The sequence below is a fragment of the Drosophila ficusphila genome, unplaced genomic scaffold, assembly GCF_018152265.1.
Source record: "Drosophila ficusphila isolate 14025-0441.05 unplaced genomic scaffold, ASM1815226v1 contig_198, whole genome shotgun sequence".
In the NCBI taxonomy this organism is placed as follows: Eukaryota; Metazoa; Arthropoda; class Insecta; order Diptera; family Drosophilidae; genus Drosophila; species Drosophila ficusphila.
The window spans coordinates 1,813,365-1,832,469 of NW_025064092.1; the positions used below are offsets into that span (position 1 = coordinate 1,813,365).

Genomic DNA, 19,105 nt, shown 5'->3' on the forward strand with positions numbered 1-19,105 from the left:
GAATATATATTTTTATTTTGCAGATTGATTGCTGTACGGATGTGGAATCTTGCCTCGTTGAATACAAATTTTGGCAATGTTTTTGCTCTGGAGTGAGGGAAATTGAGGGGCGCCCGCAGGACGCGGCATTCTAACTGTTAAACGCTAAATGTCCTTTGTCCTGGGCTCGTGTACCCCTGTGTGTATCCCTGTGTGTGGGTAAGTGTCTCCTGTTTTTGCACATGTTGACACATTTGCACACGTCGACGGCGGCGAGTGACGTTGACTTCCTGGCAGGACATGCAGGACCGGGAAACGGGAAACTGCAACTCAACCCGCCCTCTGGCTTCTGCCGGAGGTCCTTCGGGGTTTTGTCGGACTGTTTTTGCAACTGTTCGCGCCGATCGGCCGATCGATCAGATCGCCAGGCGATAATGGAGGAGGCACGCGTGCGTGGCCAGCGTTCCTCAAGCGGGCAACAAAGTGCGGGTCGAAAGGTGCGTTGAATATTGTCAATCGGTTCGCTAGTCTGTCTGTCTCTGTCTCTATTCCCATCTCCTTCTCTCTTTCGATCCTGAAACAGCGATACAAGGATATAACAATAGCTATACCCCACATGCCTCACGACTTTTGTCACTGTCCAAAATTAAGCGGGTGCCTGTGCGCCGGTGTTTCCATTTTCGCCACTCGAGAATCGTTTAAATTGCAATTAGAGTTTTGGAGTGTGCCCGCTTTAATGGCCGATTTTTCACAATTTTCTCAATTTTCCCGAAATGGGTTTTAGATTGAGTGCAGATTTCATTGTCTCATTGTACGGAACATCTCTTTCTCCACATTAAAGTGTCCACAACATCGAATTTTGGATGATATTTCAATTAGAAGTTTACTTGATTTGAAGTTTTCCATTGTTTTTAGAAAAATAAATCATTTTAAACTATTTTAATTAAATACATTGCATAGAAATTATAAATGACAGCATAGATATTGCCTAGTTAGAATTTTTTAGAATTTAAAAAATAGTTTCACATTACAAAAAAAAAACCTCAGTTAATAAATTCCGCTTTTTTTTTTTGGTTTCGGGGTAACCATTAAAAAATTCACTTAATTTCTCTACACCTTTTCAGATTTTCCATTTGAACGATCTGTTATGGAACCGTGCCTCAACTAACACCCGACTCATTACTCGTCAACCATCCGAAACCAGAAGATAGCGAAGTCTCCGAGTGTTCCCAACTACACGACACTTCCGGATTTCTGAATGCGTAAGTATCCGTTTCACTTTCAATCAAAACGAAATTAGAGGAATGCCTGTTTAATGAGACGGCAAGTCCAGAACTGGACGCGTAGATCCCGGAGCGTTCGTAACAATGGAGTTTCGGGAGCGGTCATTAGCCGGACGGACAAGAACCAGATAATAACAATAATAATGGGCAGCAGTCCAAAACATCGCGGTGGAAAACTGAAACTGAAGAAAAGCGAGAGTAATAAAGAGGAAAAGCAGCGGCGTTAACCTAACCTTCTTTTTTGTTCGCTTCGGAAAAGTTCGAAAGGAAAGTTTGGAACGCTGACGAGGACGAGGGTTTGACAAGAGGAAAAGGGTAAGGACCTGCCCTGATTTCGGCGGGTTATTCCTATATCCTATATCCTTCTAGCTGGCTGCTTGACCGCTCGACCTCCTTGCTCCTTGCTCCTGGCGATTGGGCATCACGTAATAAAGTATTTCACTTTGTTCTCCCCGTCACATTGCACAATGTTTGTTGGCTGCATACACGAGATCATCATTGTAGATGATGATGATGATGAGGACGATGGGCTGACCATCATCATCATCTGCATATGAAAGTTTCACGCTCTAGTGAACATTGCCATTGCCATTGCCATTGCCATGGGAAGTTCCTTCGAGAATACGTGTTAACGCTTTTGGCTTAACCCACTCCTTGCGTCCATCGTTTTTCGTCTCGGGGTTGGACAAAATGTTATGACAGCTCATTTAACGCCGCGTCTCGAAAGTGGATTGGCGAGCCATCGATCGGGTGTCATCCATCTGGCCAGTCGGCTAATGAGGATCGCTCGTATAATAGCTTATTATACGTTAGTCGCCTTGGGGAGCTGTGGGAATGGGTCTTATTCCTGCCCTGCAGGAGATCTGCATACTTGATTGCTGGTTATCCCAATTTCCTAACAAGTTATAGTTGTTACAAGGAATAGTAAGCTCACTAAACTCCTTTTCTTGGCTCTGCAGGAGGTCAACTCATTTGTTCAAATTGTTTATTGTGTTCATTAGGATTGTTCAAAAACTAGATATAATATATATATAGATATTATTATAATATATTTGGGTAGAAAGCATATTCTTATGTGAAGGAAATCCTTAATGCAATTTGAACTAGAACATTTAACTAGAATATTTGATCTAGAAAATATCTTTAAAATTAAAATATTTATACTGTTAATTGTGATATAAAAATATTATAGTAAAAGTTACTAAATCTTAAATCTTTGTGTCAATAAAAATATCCAAGATTAGTACTATAAATCCATTATCCCGATATGATGGCACTTTTATTACACTTTCATCCACATAAACCCCCGAAAATCCCTGTTTGCAACAATAAAGTTGTGCAACTTCCTCTTCCAAGATCCGGCTAAGATCGTTAAAACCCCTTCTAAGTAGTGTTCCACTACCTGTTCCTTTTCCAGGTAGACACTATCGTGTTAGATCCCACATAACTCGGCTGCTTGCCCACTGGATTCGTGTGCACTTGAGTCGTAAATAATAATTCCATGCGACAATTGTAGCTCAACCCCTTTTCTTTTGGCCCTCATTAGAGTCCACGTTTCCGAGGCGAGGAGTCTTCTGGAATCCCCTATATGTGGTGAACATACTATAGTTCGCTATCGGAGCATTAAAACGCTCATTAACCCGGTGTTTGGATGGGAAAGAAGACCACTTGGTCCCTCGGCAAGAATTGCTCTCCATGCTCCGCTGATCTTCAAGAGGTGTTTTGCATAAACTGCTGGTTCCTTGTGGTTTCACCCGAATTTTCAATTCCCCTTCTTTCCACTTTCCCCGCTTCCCAGTTTCCCAGTAAAATATTTAAGTTTGAATTACAAAAAATCATTTATTCCGATTAAAAAAAAAAACACTTTCTTAGAGCTATGAAAAAAAATGTCTCTTATAAAATAAAATAGGAATATCTTTAAGGATTAGCTGTGATCCGCCAGGGAAAAGCTGAGGCGTCTTTTGGTGGCATCTCTGACCTGCGACTGCAGCCACATGGCGTCCAGTTGGCAGGCCTCCTCCAACTCCTCGCCACCCAGTAATCCCCCCTCGATTCCGCTGGCAGTGCTCCTCCTCCAGCTCGCAATCGCTGGTCGAGTTGTGTCCACTGTCCGGACTGATGTGGCGAATCTTCTCGGGAGGAACTCCTCCCGATCTCGCCGCCGCCGCCGCCAGGAGCTTCTGCGCCGACTGCCGCACGCTGGAGGAGATCTTGGTGGCGATCTTCCGCTTGCGCCGCACCACCCGCTGCCTGCGCAGCTGCAGCGAGATCCGCTTCCCGTTGGAGTGCACTCCGAGTGGGAGTGGCATTGGGTGTGGCAGGGGGGCGGGGGAGCGCACCTCCCGCTCCTCGAAGTGATCCGCTGGCAGGGAGTCCCTTCGCGAGGGCGACTTCCAGTACTCGCAGAGATCGCTGGCAGGATCAAATGCAGGTCTGTAGGTTGGAGAGTGGGTCTGGACATGGCTGTGGGTGTGGCTGGTGCGCAGGATCTGCTGCCTGTGCCGCTGGCGGAGATGCTGCCTCGGCTGGCGGGGATGCGGCCCCTTGCGGTTGCTCTCGAGGATCGCGTCGATCATCCGCTCCAGAGTCACATCGCCCATCTGGCTGGAGCTGAGTGTCGTCTGCCCGCTTTCCGGAGCAGCTGGATGCGAATGGGGATGCGGATGAGGATGCGGATGAGGGAGGGGCTTCTGCTCCAGGTAGCGCGGCTTCTCGAAGTAGCTATCCGGGATGCCCACTCCGCGAAGGGCGATCAGGGAACCAGGAATGACTGCGGCATTCGGGGAGTACTCCGCCTCGAAGGTGGGCAGTGTGCAGGCGAACTTGAGGGGAGCTGCTGCTCCTCCATTGGTTCCTCCATTGGTTCCTCCATTGGCTACTCCATTGGATCCTCTATTAGCTCCGCCAACTGAAGGGGAAGGCGTGGCCAGGATGTTGCTGAGGTCCTTCAGGAGAGGCGTGCGGGTGTTGAGGGTCAAGGAGCTGGTAGTGGCGGGCAGCGGAGTGGAGGTCAGCTGGTTCTCCTTGCCGTGGGCCAAGCCAAGGGACTTCCTCTTCAGCTTTCCCCGCAGGGCGTGGAACTCGCTGTAGCTGGCACCCACTGGTGGCTCACTGGCGGCCATCGCCTCATCCTTGGCCAAGTACGAGGGTCTCGGCTGGTTGACGGCCCACTTGAGCATCTTCTTTGTCTCGGACTTCGACTCGGAATACTCCTTTTGAGTTATTTCTGGATTGTGTAGTGGGTGCTGCAAGGAAGAAGAGCAGAGGAAACGGGTTAGGAGGTTGCCTTATTTCTGGTTCTCGCATTCCACAACTTGACTTTCTGATAAACCAAAAAAAAAAAAAAATGAAATAAATGCAAAAAGGGCAGCAGCAAAGTTGCCGGGTGAGTTTTCGGCAATTTTGGCGCGCTTTTTCCGCGAACCGAACGTATTTATATATGTGCATTTATATATATTGATATGGCGAAGTCAGCCAAGCGGCAAAAATGAAATCGGGAACGAAATCAACCACTCCTCACGAGCAATTAAATGGACCACGGGCAGCCTTGGCTGGACCTTAATAATTTAATTGACTTTCATTATGATATGGTCAATTATTTTTGGGCATTTTCGAGGGGATCTCTTATAAATTTTACGTGAATTTAATATTTTTGGAATTTAATACTTGAATGAATCCCAAGAAAGCAAGTTATAATCTTTAAAAATGTACTTTTGGGTTGGGTTGCTTTGTATTTTTTAATGGATAAATGGAGTGTCGATCATTTTTAATATTTTGTTAAGCACGTTAATGTGGTTTAAGAGCTTTTAAAACTAATCCTTGAAACAACTATTTTTTTTTACACTTATATTCTCTTTTATTTTCGAATTTTCAAAGAGTTTTTATCCTTCACTCGAATTTACCTTATTCAATAGGGTTTTTGATTTGGGCACAGATATTTTTCAACAGCAAAAAAATAGAGTTCACTGATTTTTTTTTGGCAATCGTAAGTGCACGTTCGGTCGGATTTTTTTTTTTAGTGTATCGTTTAGTTTGTCGCGTTTTTCTGGGAGATCGACTGTGTGCGTTCCCTTCGCCGTTCGCTGGTTGAATGACTGTCGCCTTAACCCTCGGAACCCTTAGCTGCCCGAGGTGAGACATGGGTTAACCGGAGAGCGGGGAAGCGGCAGAGAGCGAACGAAAGAGAGAGAGCGGAAGTGATCGGGAGAACGGACATGTTGCGCATGCGCAGGAGAGAGCAACAGTGTCAATTGAACGGGCCGATCGTTCAACCAGCATTCAATTCCGTTGGTGGGTGGCAGGATTACTATCCTGTTATATTTTTAAAATAAGAATTTTTTTTTTATTATAAATTGCATACAAAATCTTCCGAAATTCCAACAGAAATTAACAATATATCCTTTTCTACACGGAAACATTTTCTATCTAACTATCTCTCTAGGCAGTATCTTTCTAGAAAACTATTTATGCAGCATAAGTTGGTACAAAATATCTTTGAAATTTCATAGTTCATTATAGACTTCCCTTCGATCCACATTAACTTATCTTGATGATCGGTTTTTATAACCATTTACCGATCGATTTACGATCCTGGCAACAGCTGTGCGAATCTTCTATGATCGTGAGATTTTTTAATGGCCACCGAAGATGATCAGTTGGCCAGGTTCCCCTGTGGAAAGGAGAAGGGGATATGAAGAGTGTAAGTGGGACAGAGCATAGCTGGCCAGCTGTTCTCATCGCCGCTTACGCCACAAAACATAATTTTCAATTACCTTTCTCGCAGCGTGTGGCTCCTTTCACCTTGGTTTCCTTCTTACACCCTGTTTTTCTATATCCTAGGGGTATACTAGATATCGGGTAATCTAGAGAACTGAAAGTTAGAAAAGTCTTAAACCCTAGAAATACAATGTTAATATTATTTCAGAAGAATGTATTTTATATTGGTAAAGTATATTTTAGTTTGGAATTTTAATTATGATAAATATAATATTTCAATAAATATTATAAATTACAATTTCTAAAACGAATAAAACCGAAATATACATTTGTGATATATTCTAAAATGTGTGTGTCAATCATAATTAATTGAAAACGTTTTTTATGATCGTCTACCTAAGTTTAGACATAGTACGAGATATTTAACATTCTACTCTACGAATTCTTCTGAAAGAAAGTACTTCTTCGTTCTTTTTCGATTTTCGCCAAGAAAAGGACAACACACAAGCGGTGGCACAGGAACTTGGGCATTGTACAATTTTGGCCCATTGTTTATGGGACAAGCTGAGCAGTGACTGCGCTGCCGACGCCGACGTCGCTGCCTGGAGAAAAATGTTGTGGAAAATTGTGCAATTGTTTTGCAATTTATTGGTTAAAGGGCTCCTGCTCCCTCGTCCTTCCTTCCGTCTACGTTTCCTTCACTTTCCCTCCTGCTTTCTCCCCTCAGCGAAAATTTATGATATTTTCGCAGCCGCCGAGTGTCCGTTTTAAAGGAAAAGAGAATTAAATCTTTCCGCAAGGAAGCAGGACATCTGCCCATTCGCAAGCCTTGGAATCCCCGATTATTTGTTTGTCCATATTGCCTGGCAAATTTATTTGACAGTGTTTTGCAAAAGAAAAAACATTTTAGGTTCACCTTTTGGATAGGAAGTAAATTGAAGCAGGTCCTTCGAGGATTTTCCATTCAGTTCAATACAGTTCCGGACCACCAAGTGAATTACTAATTTATGGCTCCTGTTTGGACAATTGAAGATGTTCAAGTGATATGAGTTCATCAGGACCACCTCCATTGGGATTTTAAATTGATTCCTATGGGAATATTTGAATGACATCTTTATAAGGAAGATTTTTTGCAATTTGAATAAGATCCCTTTTTTAATTACGTATTTCAAGTTGAGTTTAGATTTCTCACTAAAAATTGTATATATTTTATTATATTATTTCTAGTTTGTATAATATATTTTTTGGGTCGTGGGATTTCAGCAATCTGGAACCAATTCTCAATCGTTTTTCTCACAATCGCTTTATTGAAATAAATCTCAAACCTTCGTTTCGCAAAATTGACATTCGAGAGGCGCGTTTCCCAGACCAAATTCAAAGTGAGCCCTAATTTACTGTCCCATTGAGGGGAAAAGTGGAAATTAGGTTGCATCGGAGACATCGGACAGCAATCAGCTGCCCCATTGCAATGTTGAGTGACCAACGATAAATCTCGGGAAAAAACGAGGAGAATTGAAATAAATCAATAATATTGGGCGGAGATCTCGTGGAAGTTGGCCAGCAGCAGCTGCCCGAATCTTCTGCCTTGAGATCCTCACCGATCTTCCCAATAATCCGTGCCAGTCCTTTTCAATCGAAGGCAATTTTACGCATTGGTCACTAGCAACGAAGGGCCCAAGGATAATGCCGAAGGGATCGAAGGAGAGAGCGAGACGGAGAGAGTGCTAGAAGGAGAGAGGGTGACAAGCAAGATAAATTAGGGCAGGAGTTTCATTTCGATTTATTTTCCAGCTCCTCCTCCAGCCTTTCCGCTAATAAATTGCCCAACAATTGTGCAATTTTTCATAGATGGAGAAATTGCACGGCGATTTGCTACCGTTTTCCTTCTGCATTTCCTTCCTTTCCAATCGCTTTTCCACTCAATGGTGTTTTCTTTTTCTACACATAAAGAAATAAGTAAAAAATGGTACCTCAGGAAACTAGTTACATTAGAGAGATTGCTATAATAATATGAATTATGTACTAATTTAAAATGTTATTTTGCTTTGAATGCTTTTAAAGTAAAATATGCACATAATACCATTATACAAATATTATTAAGCAATACAAATAAAATAAATTGAATTTCTACAACATGTGAATGATATATTCCAATATGTATAATCATAAATATATTTTTATCTTAGCTTCTCATCACACCAAGTTTTATTGATTAAAATAAAATGTTTTTTTTTTTTTTTTGGCTTGGTTAAGCTACTTTTAAATATTTGATTTAATAACCTCCATGGCTTTCTTTTCTCTGCAGGATCGCTGCTATTTTTCCGCCCCATCCCGCTTGCCGATCGCGCCAGGAAAAACGTGCGGCGGCAAGGACATCTAGATAAAGTGGAAAGTAGGTAAGCGAATGGAGGAGGAGGAGTCGGGGGAAGTAATCTTGAATCACACGCCGCACACACTGATAGCGCCAGGACGCAAAGCCTTAAGGAGGCACGGAAAGGAGGAAGGTCCTGCGAGGAGCCACAATCCCTGGCCGGCGGACAGCTGTGTTCGGGGATTAGCACAGCTAACCAACCGAGCTCCTGCTCCTGCTCCCTCACCTTTGCTTTCTCCTTTCTCCTTCGGGGCGCGCAAAATTATTAAAACCTGGCCCTGAATTATGGGCCATAATTTAGAATTTCAACGAGCGAACGGAGCTCCCTTTGCGCAGAGTATTTGTATTTACTTAGAGCCTCCTTTTGCTTTATATATATCCTTATTTTTTTTTTTTTTGGTTCTTCCCTACTCGATAAGGCTGGCGGGCAAAAGGACCCAGATTGCAGATCCCTTGATTGATTTGGGATCGCTGTGAAAAGCTGGCTTCCATTGACAGACAGACGGGCACTTCAAGGACCTGAGGCTTCTCGATCGGGTTATTTGCCCAGGATCTTGCGAAATCCCAAGAAAGGATCTGCAGTTCAATAGGTGATGCAGAACACAGCGAATAATTGGATCTGGCTGGGGAAAAACCAACGGAAAAAGGATGTGAAAAGCCGGTCATGCAATGCATTGTTTAGGCACACACTATAGTATTACATTGCTGAACGCTTTTTATATCGGCTTAAGAAAATTTGAAAGAATAGATTTGTAAAAATAATTGTGTAGAATTTAAATTTTTCTAATCTTTTGTAAGTTCTTCCTAAAATAATGTTTACCAATTTATGTTACAGTTTTCAAAGTCAGCTATAAAATTTTATTTATGGTTGCCTTAGCTTTAGTTTTTTGAAAATCAATTGAATACTTTGGGCTGCTTAACCTGTTTTATTCAACAAAATAATTCCTGGTAATTCATTCGTAATTTAAAGTGCCGTAAGCTCTTTTAAATAATTCGATTCAAATAGTTTAAGTTTACCATCCCAGAAATATTTCCCAGAGACCAAAATAAGGTCTCAATCAGCTTCTTCTAATTGTTCCATTGGAAGCGATCAATTCTCGAATTTGTATATCAATCGCACAAATGATATCCCAATGGCGAGTCCCTTGCGAACCATTAATATAATATATGCTGATCGTAAACGGGGCATTTGTCAAACATTTACTCGGTGGAAATCCGAATTTGACAAATGCCAAGTGAAATGACATGCGAGATGGAATGCAAAGCATTCGATTTCAATATCAACCCGATCGCTCCAGGGGGCGGGACGGGTTGACATTGCAGGGTTAGTGGTGGTGGTAGTGGAAGTGGTAGAAGGTTTTCAAGTTCAGTCCAAGGGAATGTCCTGCCAAAATCCAAAGCAAATACCTCTGCATTCGATTGGAAGACAAAGAGAGAGAGAGAGAGAGAGAAAGAGAGAAAGCAAAAAGCAATCTCACCTTCAATATTGAAAGGTGCTGCCGAAAAGGTGGTTGTTCAACCGGTACACTGAAATAAACAGATTGGGTGTATAAAATTTTTGGTAAATATTTGCAAAAATTACACTAACAGTCAGGATTTAACTAGCTTATTTCTGAAATTTATTTATTATTTATGAAATATATATTCATATGTTATGTAGTTTTTTTAACAGGCATCTGGAATGGAACAGTTTATACATCCCTTGCTAAGGCTTAAGGTATGAATCTTATATAGTTTGTTTTGCAGTGTACTGAGAGAGGGTGATCCCTTCGGAGCGATAGTTTTTCGGCGAGGTGAGCACGCAACGTTGCGTGCGAAGGGAGAATCAGTCACTTTTCGTCTGTTGCCTCGACAGGACGTGTCCTTCTCGTTCTCATGCAATCGCGAGCAAGGAACTTTTGAAAATTTAAAATTCTGATTTACCACGCCTGCCCATATTTTTTTTTTTTACCGTGCAACAAGCAAAATTATTCTATTTTTTGACTGTGAAAATCAAGAAAGAACTCTATTTTGGATATACGAAATTTAAACGCGGATAAATCGCCAGCTAAAAATTGAAATAAAAAGGTAAATTTAAGTGAAGTGCATGAAGTGAAATGTAGAGAAACATGTGTGCATATTTTTCGGCTAAATGTGCATTAAAAATGCATTAAAGCCGAAGTGTCTGGGAAGCGAACTTTAATTAAAAACACCCCATTAAAATCGCATGAAAATGCATAAATTGTGCGCGTGCGATTTTGGGTTATGGGCCTTTGCCTTCGGGCTTTGGGTTTTTGGGCTATGGGTAATGGGTAAATGGGTTCTCGAACCCGAACCCCGGGTTCTCGGCCAAGTGCTCAAGTGCTCTTCAGACCAAAACGAGAGCGGCGGCTGCAAAATGCGCAAAAATGCTAGCACGCATCCTAAAAATCCCTTCGTTCCTCGCTTTTCTGGACGGATCGGATCTCCCTCATCCATCGGCTCATCCAACTCGAGTGGCCGGAGATCGACACCACTGGAGGATGGGTCAGAGGAGCAGGAGGAAGAGGTGGAATAGTAGGAATAGGAGGAGGACCAGAGTGTGCCGGCACCACCATTTTGGTTTTGACCCACACGGGGAAAAATATCCCTTTCTTTAAGCACATTTTTCCCCACAAATCTTCAAATCACTTTTTAATCAGAACAGAAAGCTTGAAAAGAACCTGTTTTCAATTAAAAGCTTCGTAGTTCCTTTTTAAAAAAATGATTTTGGAAAATATTTGAGTCAGATTTTTGGGTATTAAAATATGTAGAAGTTCATCTTCTTTAAATTACTTTAACTTTCAAAGAGATTTTTCTATAAAAGATTTTGTAGGAACCCAATAAATAATATTGCGAAAGTTTCAGGAAGTTTCTGGGAATATGGTAAAATGTATGTTAGTTAACTTATCATAATCAGAAACTATTTTCTCGGAATCGAAGTGTTTAAAATGTTCTACTAGATGGCAAATAAAAGCCAAAATGCCGACAAATTTTGGGTGATATTTTCTCCCTGTGCCGTCGCACCACCCGAGCGAAGTTCGAGGCAGAGAACCTTGGGCTGAATCGCAGCTGGAGTGGAGGGCAGTGCGGGAATGGGAATGGGAATGGGAATGGGAAGGGGAACCGGAGGCAGAGGCGCAGGAATTGGCGGAGCTTTAGCGCGCTTTTCCTTTGTTCAGCGGCTCTTTGTGCCCGATCAATTGTTTGCAAGGACAAGCGGAACCAGAACCAGAATCAATCAGGAACTCCTTGCGGAAATCGGCTTCTGGGAAGCTGAAGTGCGAATCCTTGCCGAAATCCCAAGGAACCAAGGAAACCCCTTGCGAAACTCGTTTCGCTACAAGTTGATCGGGTTTTCGCTCCACTTTTTTTTCCTTCTACCTCCTCTTGTATCTTCAAGTTATTCCCCGTTTCGCAAAAATAGACAATTGCTAACTAGCCCTATCTTTTTTATTTGCCACTTTCCAGATATCTTGGGATTGAAGGAGCAACAAAGGACAGCTGGCAAGATGCTCAAGTGGGCTGTCAACCAGCCGCGGAACTCGTATTTGGCCAAGGAGTTGCTCCTGGGAATGGAAAAGGGATCAGGATCGCGATCGGGAGTGGAAACGGGATCAATGGAGCCAAAAGCAGAGGTGGTGGCTTCCAGCTACAGCGAGTTCCACGCCCTGCGGGGAAAGCTGAAGAGGAAGTCCCTTGGCTTGGCCCACGGCAAGGAGAACCAGCTGACCTCCACTCCGCTGCCCGCCACTACCAGCTCCTTGACCCTCAACACCCGCACGCCCCTCCTGAAGGACCTCAGCAACATCCTGGCCACGCCTTCCCCCTCAGTTGGAGTAGCCAATGGAGGAGCAGTAGCTCCCCTCAAGTTCGCCTGCACACTGCCCACCTTCGAGGCGGAGTACTCCCCGAATGCCGCAGTCATTCCTGGTTCCCTGATTGCCCTTCGCGGAGTGGGCATCCCGGATAGCTACTTCGAGAAGCCGCGCTACCTGGAGCAGAAGCCCCTCCCTCATCCGCATCCTCATCCGCATCCCCATTCCCATCCAGCTGCTCCGGAAAGCGGGCAAACGACACTCAGCTCCAGCCAGATGGGCGATGTGACTCTGGAGCGGATGATCGACGCGATCCTCGAGAGCAACCGCAAGGGGCCGCATCCCCGCCAGCCGAGGCAGCATCTCCGCCAGCGGCACAGGCAGCAGATCCTCCGCACCAGCCACACCCACACCCACACCCAGGTCCAGACCCACTCTCCAACCTACAGACCTGCATTTGATCCTGCCAGCGATCTCTGCGAGTACTGGAAGTCGCCCTCGCGAAGGGACTCCCTGCCAGCGGATCACTTCGAGGAGCGGGAGGTGCGCTCCCCCGCCCCCTGCCACACCCAATGCCACTCCCACTCGGAGTGCACTCCAACGGAAAGCGGATCTCGCTGCAGCTGCGCAGGCAGCGGGTGGTGCGGCGCAAGCGGAAGATCGCCACCAAGATCTCCTCCAGCGTGCGGCAGTCGGCGCAGAAGCTGCTGGCGGCGGCGAGATCCCAGTCTGGTGGAGTGGCCAGTGGCCAGCGGTGCGCCCAGAAGAGGCGCCACATCAGTCCGGACAGTGGGCACAACTCGACCAGCGACTTCGAGGAGGAGCTGATGGCCATGGGATCCTGCGCTGGTCGAATGCAGCCGGCGGCCACCAAGAGGCGACTCAGCTTCTCCTTCGCCGAGGATCTGTTCGTGGAGAAGTGATCCCCCAGTGGAAGGTTCTCCTTGTGTTGATTTTTGACAACTGTTTGGTTACAATGAAATCCATTTTTTTTTTGTGTGGCTAAAAGCGCAGCGTATTGCCTTGAAATCCGAATGTTGAAACAGATCCTATAACAATCTAAGCAAACTTTTTTTGACCAATAAAACATTGATTTTAATAAAAAGTACATACACTTTATAATTGTAATTGTTATTTGCAAATATGGGTCCCCCTTTCCTCTTTGAGGAGGTGTCTCAAAAAAGAAAAAATTGTTATATCATTTTTCAGGAGGCGAAGGAACACAAAAACACTATCTTATAATTTACAGACCTTCATGGCACAAAAACAAAACTGTATCCTTGTTAGCGCCAGATAAGTACAACCATTAATTAGGGATAAACTGCGTTCTCGAAACTACCTTTTCGTGGGGATTACTTGGCAGTATTTTGGCCAACTGAGCGGCAAACAGGATTCTCACGGATCCCAGTGACGCGTTCCGCCCACGAATTCATCAGCGTGGTGACTAGGACATTGGCGAACGTCGACTTGTGAGTGGGACAGGATATTCAGGTGAAGGACAAGAAGAAATTCCGCGGGTGGGGGAGTTATAGATACTGGCTGTATGGTATTGCCCAACCCTCTGGCGCAGTAAAAATGTTGCGGCATATCCTGTGCGTCCTTTTACACGGCACTTATCACGCACCTGTGCACCACCGAATGGCGAACCACCGAACCACCGAACCACCAACAAATAACGACAGGCAACAAAACGGTGGGCATTTGCATAAATTTGCATTGAATCGACTGAATTCCACGGTCTCCGGTCTCCGGTTGCCTTTCCGTTTGTTTGTTGCTTAATGCCAGGATTCTAGGTCCTTGTTAACTGTACTCCAGAAGTACGAGAGCTGCCCATCGATCCATAACTGCACTGGAAAAAATGCAAGTAAAATACACTGGTTATTGTCACATCATTTTCGTATTTCTAATCTCATCTATGATTCCACCAATGTATAATAGTTCGAAACTTAAAACATATCACAATTATATTCTTTTTTTTTGTAAGTGCACTTACGAACTGTGACTGCGAATTACCGAGCCATAACTAAGTTATGCCAGTTATATGTCAGCCGATCTTGAGGGGGCGGAGATATACATACCATATACACGGTTTAATTCTGCCCTGTCAGCTGGCCAGGATACGAAACATACAATTTGAACAAGGAGTACTTTGTAGGGTTCAGATATATTATGGTGTAATATTTAATACAGATATTATTGGTCTTTGCAAAATAAAAAAAATCTAAAAATCAAATAATACATATCAACATTTATATTATATAAGAATTTTTCTCAACAATAAGAAATATCATTAATAAGAAATGTAGTTTTTTTGGTACATGTGTCGGCTGTTGCATTTGGCGTTGTTAGATGTCCATTAAATGCCTTTGGATAAATACCTTTTGGACCCTGGCCATTGTTACGTCCTGTTCCTGTTTATGGTTACCGCTCTCGTTTCTGTCGCAGATCGGATGCAATGCATTGATTCATTGTTGGAGCGCTGCCTCCGTTTTCCATTTGCCATTTGCTCTGCTCAATTGAGTTTAACCAGCTGCCCGAGAAACTGAATCCTGAATCCCGAACTCCAGAACTCTCGACTTGAAGATGAATTGAAGGTGGAGGATGTGGATGTGGTGGTGGAGGTGGAGGTGGAGGTGGAGGTGATGCACTCTGATTTGCCGCTCTTTTCCGCTCCCTCTCCCGCGCTCTCACTCTCTTACTCTCTTTCTCTAACTTGCCAAATGTCACATAAGAACGGGATCAGGAATGGGGAGAAGAATCTCGAGCAGGAGTGTGCAGGCGCAAAAAACACCTTTTGGAAAAGTGCGCCAAAAGGGAATATGCGAGAATAGCGAGCACGAGTCAACGGCAAACACAAAAGGTGGAACGGGAACGGGAACGGGAATGGGAATGGGAATGGGAATGGGAATGGGACTCGGAATGAGGATAAGAACAAGGAGCAGGCCCAAGAAAAAGGACACAAAATCGCATCGTGGCATGCGTCGGCGGATAAGGAAGTAGGGGGCGAAGGCGGGGGAGGGGGAAGTCCTCGGGGACAGCTGTCGTCGCAAAACACCAACGCAATTATACACTGAAATAAATATGCTTTAATATTGGATATATGCAAAACATTTAACAAAACTCTTTAACAAGTATAAAATGTTACGATTGTAAAAAATCAACACGATGATAAATTATCTAGATAAATTTTTATCATAAAAAAAATAAAAATAATGAGTTACATCTTTCTTTCAGTACCAATCAATTTAATATTTTTCATTACCTAAAAACCCTACAGTAAAAACGCATCGAAACTATAAAATCTTATAAGCATCCAAGAGGAAGTACACTCAATTTTGCTTTCAGTGCAAACAGCGTTTAGCGGGAGCGAGGTGAGGAGGATCTAGGGAACCAAGGATAAATGGGAGCAGAAAAGTAAGTTGAAGGAGTTGCTCAAGTGCTGCCACATGTTGCCGCTGTAAATTGGACAACAATTGACGGTCTAATAGGGTTAAGTGCCGGAAATTAAGCGAACCCAAAGTGCCAGAAGCTGCGAATTCGCGCGATCTTTTTTGTACTTTTGAAACACGCTCTCCAACTAGGGATTTATAATATTATATAAAGTACATAAGGTAATAAAATTAATGATGCAGTTTGTTGGAGAATTAAAATACAAATTTGAAGAGGTATGCCACTTCAAAATCGGAGTAAAATTGGACAAGCTTTTGGACTTAGAAGTACTGCATTTTGGTCATTTTTCAGCAAACCCATTTTTTGGAATTTGGAAAGGGTGTCCAAAAAATTAAAAATTAACTGATGATGCAGTTGATTGGAGAATTAAAATACAAACTTTTAAAGGTATGCCTCTTTTTCTTCTTTTATCAAACCCATATTTGGAAAAAGGTAGGGGTCATTAAAATTTGAAAAAAATCGGACAATATTCTTAAGTATATATATGTACATTCAAAATAGGTAAAAAAAAATTTTTCGATTTTTTCAAAATTGCAACTGGATATAACCCCTTAAAGAAGATTCCCAATCCTTTGAAGGTATTTCATTCGGAAGCCTTTGTGATATTGCTGAAACACCTTTGTTAATGAAATAAAATGAACTCTAATGGAGTGAAATCGAAAGATCTACTTAGAGATCTCTGGAGAGTGCTTAAACCTGATAAAGATCATTAGCGAGGTTGTGAGACAACAATCAACGTCAGGCCATACTTTCCTATATAGGATATAGGAAGCAGCAGGAATGGAGGGGGAAATCGGGAAGCAGAATGAATCGCAACTGTCAATAAATGGAGCACCATGGAGGGAAATCGTCCTGCGAGGGACAAGGATCTAATCCCATATGACGTGAGCAATAAGTAATATATGAAAGTGGCCCAAAAACCAAAAAAACAAAAACCAGATCAGGGGAGGATCGGCGGGGAAATTGCCAACTATTTGTATTTGTCAAAGGCTCTGATTTCACGGCAGTAAGAAAATCCAGATCCTCGACGATTAATCAATGTGCTGTGTGCTGTGAGTGCCTCGCTCCCTCATTTCTTCCATATTCTCTCTCTTTCCCTCTTCCTTCCAGGACAACATCTTGAATTTTAGTTTGGGTTTGCGCGCCAAATGAATGTCCTTGTCTCTGATTTTAAGTATAAAGGAATTCCTCCTCTTCCAGTGAGATGTTGTTAAGACACCTTGGATCCTAGTTCAAACTGAAAAATAGTCGCACTTTCTTCGAGGGATGAGTGAGGTCGGGAGATCAGGAGTCGTTCTTCACCACAGGATCACAGGATCACAGGATCAAGCAATCGAATCGATTTGCATAGTCCGACGGCAGCCAAAAGGGTTGTCCTCCATCTTCCAGATTTCCAGATTTCCAGATCTTCCGATCTTCAGATCGCCTGATTGCGATTCCGATTGCCTATGTTAATGTTGTTTGCCCGACAAACTTTAGCTCTCGGCACAATGCCAAATGCAAGCTAATAGATACATTTCTTATCGCCGTCCATCCGAAGGGTAATTAAGTATCTTTACGGTCAGTCGAGGGGATCAAGGGGGTTGAGGTTCAGCATGACGATGAGGATGAGGATGCTGTGAAAGGACCAAAAGGAGTGAAAGTGAATGTTAAAGTGAAAGTGAAAGAAGCGGATCGAACTTAAGCACTTAAGCCAATTTGAAGTTCCTTGAACTTTTGCGGCTTTGTTTATCTTGTGGCTGAGTCCTGCTCAATTGTCCTTGGTGAACTCAAAACGTATTCAAAAAAATTCCGAAATAATGATTTTATAGTCGGCAATGTGTATGAAACCTTTGAAAGAAAAAGCATTCAAGCTTTGGTGCAAAATATACAAAATATATTTAAAGAATAGATATTAATATCAATTTATCCATTAAGTTACATCTTTAAATATTGGAGTTATACAAGCACTTCAATATGCATAGATCATCATCATACATCCTCGTTTCTCAAATAACTTATCCTACTACTAAAATCGAGCTAATTTTCCTATTTTTGCATACCAAATTTAGCATTAACCGACTCAATGCACTTCATTAAGAGGCAATAAAGGTGTTTTCCTCTCGAAATAATCTCTAATAGATATGGGAAACCCTCACAACACACAATGTTTGTCCACAAAAGATGGATCGTAAAAAAAGTGTAAAAGTTTGGAGGTATAAACGTGCTTAATGAATTGTATATCCCCTAAATCCAAGTCGTAAAATTTCAGAAATTTCTTGGGCCGGGCGTCAGTGAATAAAAGTGCAGTAAAAGCAGTAAAAGTGCACTAAAATGTGTGTTATGCCGATCAATTGTTTGCCAGACTTCATGCCTTGGACTTCAGGGATTTGGCATTTAACGATCGAAATGGGATGGGGATGGGATGGAAATTTTAACGATCGCACTTCATTCGAGACTTTATCAAATTGCCATTAGAATTGGAAACCTTCGGGGCGTGTGGCAGTGGAGAATAAAAAAGGATGAAAGGACTATTGTGATTAGCCCGTGATCGGCAACAGGATCATAAAATTGCACCTTGGCTTCAGCTTCAACTTCAGTTTGAGTTTCAGCAAGGCAGCTGATGATGCGGGTTCCCATTTCCCATTTCCCCTTCCCCTTTCCCTTCCCCTTTCCCAACTAATTTCCCAAGTCATTGTCATTGTGCAGTCACAGGACATGTGCGAAATCCCATTGCCATCACCATTACCATTCCCATTCCCATTCCAGATCCAAAGTTATGTCGCCGTATCGGAAATTAGCGTATTAGCTGGCGAAATTAGCCGCTTATTATGCTGGTCGACCCGGTGCTCCCGGGATGCAAATATAATATAATACAATATAGTTAACCTGTTTTGTGGGAATTATGGGGGTACAATTACACTGGCCAAAGCATGTCGCAAAAAATTAACTGAACAAAGAATATACTACTTACTGATTTTCAATCATCTTGTATATAATATATATTATAGCTAGGACCCTACTTATTACTTTACTTACTGATTTTAATTAATATATTATATAATATTATTATATTATAGCAGCATTGGTTGGATGATGGATTTTACTTATTAATTTACTTTCTTTTAATTAATGAATGAAGTTTACATTGCTTCCATAATAAATGTATTTTTAATATATTTTAGCAGCATTGGTTGGATCATGGATTTTATTTATTACTTGACTTTATTTTAATGATATAATTCTTTTGATCATTTCATTTTTAACTTATCTTTTTTCTGCTTTTTATTTGCAATATTTTAAAATACTCTTTTTATTATTTTATACATTATGAATTGTCAGCTGTTACAAGATTAAATTTAATTATGCACTCTTTTGTTCTGAAATGAATTTATTTTAATATTTCTTAATATAATTTCGTGTATTATATTATTTAACTTACATTGAGTTATTGCTTATTAAGAGCGATTTCGTTAGGAAGATTTTACTCCTTCTTGCATCAAATAATAACA

General features: G+C 42.4%; 2 protein-coding genes and 1 long non-coding RNA gene across 3 annotated transcripts; 2 read left to right on the forward strand and 1 right to left on the reverse strand.

Moving 5' to 3' along the window:
- The first annotated feature begins 1,222 nt into the window (after positions 1-1,222).
- Positions 1,223-8,972, forward strand: LOC108094576. Its single transcript, XR_001771562.2, has 3 exons — positions 1,223-1,577; positions 8,284-8,374; positions 8,769-8,972. It is a non-coding gene; the product is annotated as an uncharacterized LOC108094576 (long non-coding RNA).
- On the reverse strand, positions 3,160-5,334 carry LOC108094575. Its single transcript, XM_017195192.2, is given in 3 exon segments — positions 3,160-3,309; positions 3,311-4,507; positions 5,165-5,334. Coding segments are annotated over 2 exon segments (1,254 nt in total). The 5' UTR covers positions 4,442-4,507; positions 5,165-5,334; the 3' UTR covers positions 3,160-3,186.
- Positions 8,973-10,197: 1,225 nt separating the features above from the next.
- LOC108094577 lies at positions 10,198-13,272 on the forward strand. The gene is given in 3 exon segments (XM_017195194.2): positions 10,198-10,416; positions 11,818-12,737; positions 12,740-13,272. Coding segments are annotated over 2 exon segments (1,227 nt in total). The 5' UTR covers positions 10,198-10,416; positions 11,818-11,858; the 3' UTR covers positions 13,088-13,272.
- Positions 13,273-19,105: the final 5,833 nt, after the last annotated feature.